The 4152-nt window shown below is 33.3% G+C and overlaps 1 protein-coding gene across 1 annotated transcript in view; it reads left to right on the top strand.

The window, feature by feature from the left end:
• The window catches only part of LOC107612221 (subtilisin inhibitor CLSI-I), a 2989-nt gene continuing 2309 nt past the window's right edge, over positions 3473-4152 (top strand). The window contains exon 1 of the mRNA XM_016314025.2: positions 3473-3735. Within this exon, the coding sequence (XP_016169511.1) occupies positions 3666-3735 (70 nt within the window). The 5' untranslated portion in view covers positions 3473-3665. The remainder of the gene's footprint in view (positions 3736-4152) is intronic.

The raw sequence follows: 4152 nt of genomic DNA, 5'->3' as shown, positions 1-4152 counted from the left end.
ATTATGAAGATTTGAAAAAAAATTTGAATTAAAAACAAAATCTTCCCTCTAGTGTCCTTCTGGGCGTTTATCCATTCTGGCGTTTAACGCCCAAAATTCTACCCTTTTGGGCGTTAAACGCCCAGCCAGGTACCCTGGCTGGCGTTTAAACGCCAGTTTTCCTTCTTCACTGGGCATTTTGAACGCCTAGCTTTTTCTGTTTGATTCCTCTGCTGAATGTTCTGAATCTTCAATTCTCTGTATTATTGACTTGAAAAGACACAATTTTGAAAATATTTTTGAATTTTTAATGATGAGAAATAACAAAAAAAATGCAACTAAGATCAAATAAACAATGCATGCAGGACACCAAACTTAAAAATTTTCATATAGGAGACACTAACAAATTGAGAATGCATATGAGAAACAATAAAACACACAAAACAAGAGAATTTAAAGATCAGAGCAATGAAATCATCAAGAACAAGTTGAAGATTAATGAAGAACATATTGCATATTTTCGAAAAATGCAAGAAGAATGCAATTGACACCAAACATAAAAATTGACACTAGACTCAAACAAGAAACATAAAATATTTTTGATTTTTATGATTTTATAAAATTTTTTGTGGTTTTCACGAAACTTATATGGAAAAGAAAATAAAGTGATTCAAAACTTTCAATAAGAATTCCAGGAATCTGCAATGTTAGTCTAAAGCTTCAGTCTAAAAAGATTAGACATGTTTGGCCAAGCTTTAGCAGGACATTACATTCAGTAGCTAAATTGATGAGAATCAATCAGCTTTTGTGATGATAAGAACATCACCTCTAAACTCTAGAATTCATTCTTAAAAATTCTAAAAAGTAAAAAGAAAAGTACCTAATCTAAGCAACAAGATGAACCGTCAGTTGTCCAAACTTGAACAATCCCCGGCAACGGCGCCAAAAACTTGGTATGTGAAATTGTGATAATCAACAATGGCGCCAAAGGACTTGGAGCTCTTAAACGTGAATCAAACTTTGTCACAATTCTGCACAACTAACCAGCAAGTGCACTGGGTCGTCCAAGTAATACCTTACGTGAGTAAGGGTCGATCCCACGGAGACTATCGGCTTGAAGCAAGCTATGGTCACCTTGTAAATCTCAGTCAGGCGAATTCAGATGGTGATGGAGAATTGATAATTAAAATATGAATAAAACATAAAATAAAGATAGAGATACTTATGTAATTCTTTGGTTGGAATTTCAGACAAGCGTATGAAGATGCTTTGTTCCTCCTGAACCTCTGCTTTCCTATTGCCTTCTTCTAATCATTCATACTCCTTTCCATGGCAAGCTTTATGTTGGGCATCACTGTTGTCAATGGCTACTTCCCGTCCTCTCAGTGAAAACGTTCCAAATGCGCTGTCACCCCACGGCTAATCATCTGTCGGTTCTCGATCATGCTGGAATAGGATCCATTGATCCTTTTGCGTCTGTCACACGCCCAACAATTGTCCAGCCTCCCAAAACGTGATCAATTGTATGAAAAGTGTGAAAATACAATAGCAAAAGGTCCTATTTATAGAGAACTAGTAACCTAGGGTTTACAGAAATAGGTAATTAATGCAGAAATCTTCTTCCGGGCCCACTTGGTGTGTGCTTGGGCTGAGCATTGAAGCTTCCATGCGTAGAGACTGTTCTTGGAGTTAAACGCCAGCTTTTGTGCCAGTTTGGGCGTTTAACTCCAGCTTTTATGCCAGTTTTGGAGTTAAACGCCAGAATTCTTGAGCTGACTTGGAACGCTTGTTTGGGCCATCAAATCTCGGGCAAAGTATGGACTATTATATATTTCTGGAAAGCCCAGGATATCTACTTTCCAACGCAATTAAGAGCGCGCTAATTGGGCTTCTGTAGCTCCAGAAAATCCACTTTGAGTGCAGGGAGGTCAGAATCCAACAGCATCTGCAGTCCTTTTTCAGCCTCTGAATCAGATTTTTGCTAAGGTCCCTCAATTTCAGCCAGAAAATACCTGAAATCACAGAAAAATACACAAACTCATAGTAATGTCCAGAAGAGTGATTTTTATTTAAAAACTAATAAAAATATAATAAAAACTAATTAAAATATGCTAAAAACATACTAAAAACAATGCCAAAAAGCGTATAAATTATCCGCTCATCAGTAAGTCAAGTGAGTATAATTATTATTAATCCACAAATTCTAGCTATCTTACTAATTACCTTAGTAAGAAGCTAGCGTTAGTGGAAACAATAACAACTAATAGTCCAAGAATTATCACTAAATGTTAGACATTATGACTCTAGTACTCCATATACTCATTTCCCCAAGCCAAGGGGTGAAAATCTAACCCATAATCAAAAATGACATTTTATCAAACACATGGTGGGCATAATCATAAAACATTGCAAAGTTAAGAAAATGATAAAAACTATGAACCACAAATGATCAAGATCAACACTAGTAACTCAAACAAACATATAATAACCATCAAACATGAATTTCATTAACTAAAACTCAAAATTGCAAACTATGTATATATTGACAAAGAAAATTAAAGTATAAAAAAAATAGAACAAGTAGTACAATAAAAAAGAAAATTAAAGAAATACTTACAATGAAAATAGCTAGAATCCAAGATCAAAATTGGAAATTGTAACTTGAAATATAAACCCTAATGAAACCTAAGAAAAATTGAGAGAAAAACTAACCTAAAACTAACCTAAAAACTATCTAACTGTATGTATTGTATATTGTAAGGTATGAATTTGTGTTGATAGCCCTTCTATATATGCCTCAAAGCCTTCAGAAATGGGCTTGTAAACCTCCCAAAATGCGAGTCATGTGAGTTTTTAATGAAGGCACGCACAGGACCTGTGCGTACGCACACATGCTGATTTCCTTCTTTTGCGTACGCACATAGAGTTATGCATATGCACACTTGGCTGTGTGCTTCTCCTTTGTTTTCTTCATGTTCTCTCTTAATTGCATGCTTTTCTTCCACTCTTATCAAGCCATTCCATCCAATTACACCTGAAATCACTCATCAAAATAATCAAGGTATCGAATAGAATAAAAGTGGAATAAAATTGATTAAATTAGGCACAAAATAGCATGTTTTCACAATTAGGCACAATTTACAAAGAGAACACAAAAGTATACTATTTAGGTGAATAAATGTGGGTTTATATGATGAAATCCACTCAATTCAATCTAAAATTTATTGTCAAATATAGATTTATCGATTCTCTCACACTTAAACACTAGCATGTCCTCATGCTAATCACAATCAAAGGACAAAGGTAAAAGGGCAAGCAACTTAATCAATGCATCTACCTACATGCATGCAACTATGCAAAATTAATATCTATCTATATCTATACTATGGTTTCCTATTAAGGATGGCAAAAACAAACAAAAGAATTTTAATCAATCCAAAGTAAGATGACGCGGCACGACAAAATCAATGAGAGACATTGGAAAAGTCTACATTTTTTGTCTCATCAACACAAATGTCCAAAAAAGAGGTGGCAACGTTTAACACCGCCATTTCATATATATATTCTTCAGTTACGTTATTATTCCTTCATCCTTAAGGTTCAAGCTTGAGATATATATAACTTTCATCGCTAAGCAATCGTTAAAAAAAATAGCATTCACATCCTTAGCTTCTGAGTTATTATTCATGGAAGAAAAAGATGAAGGACAAAGATCAGCTAATCCTCCTCTGGAAAAGCCTAATGAGGGGTTGCCAAGTAAGTCATAATTTTTTGCTATTTCCAAATATTATTATATTTCGTGCAAATTAAAAAGAAAAATTGATTCTGTTAACTCTTTAATTAATTTTGTATAATCGCAAAATCATTCATGTATGTGTGAAAACACGGAAAAATTATATAGAGGTTTAGATTAAAATTCACCTCAATCTATACTTTTATACTGTTCTGTGTTTATGTTGGTATTTCAATTTTTACGCATTTAAGTTATAACTATGGATTAAATTGTTGTTTATATTCACTTTTATTTATTTTATGTTTTTTAGTTTTATATTTAACTTACCATATCAAATAGTAATTCAGAAAGTCTTGGAAATTAATATAGAACAACTAATATTATTGTCAATATTTGATATAAGAAAAAATCTAAAACTCTTAAAAATAAAATTAATGAAA

The sequence above is a fragment of the Arachis ipaensis genome, chromosome B08 (genome assembly GCF_000816755.2).
Source record: "Arachis ipaensis cultivar K30076 chromosome B08, Araip1.1, whole genome shotgun sequence".
NCBI lineage: Eukaryota > Viridiplantae > Streptophyta > Magnoliopsida > Fabales > Fabaceae > Arachis > Arachis ipaensis.
The sequence above is the reverse complement of the archived record's forward strand: the minus strand, read 5'-3'. Positions and strand labels throughout refer to the sequence as shown.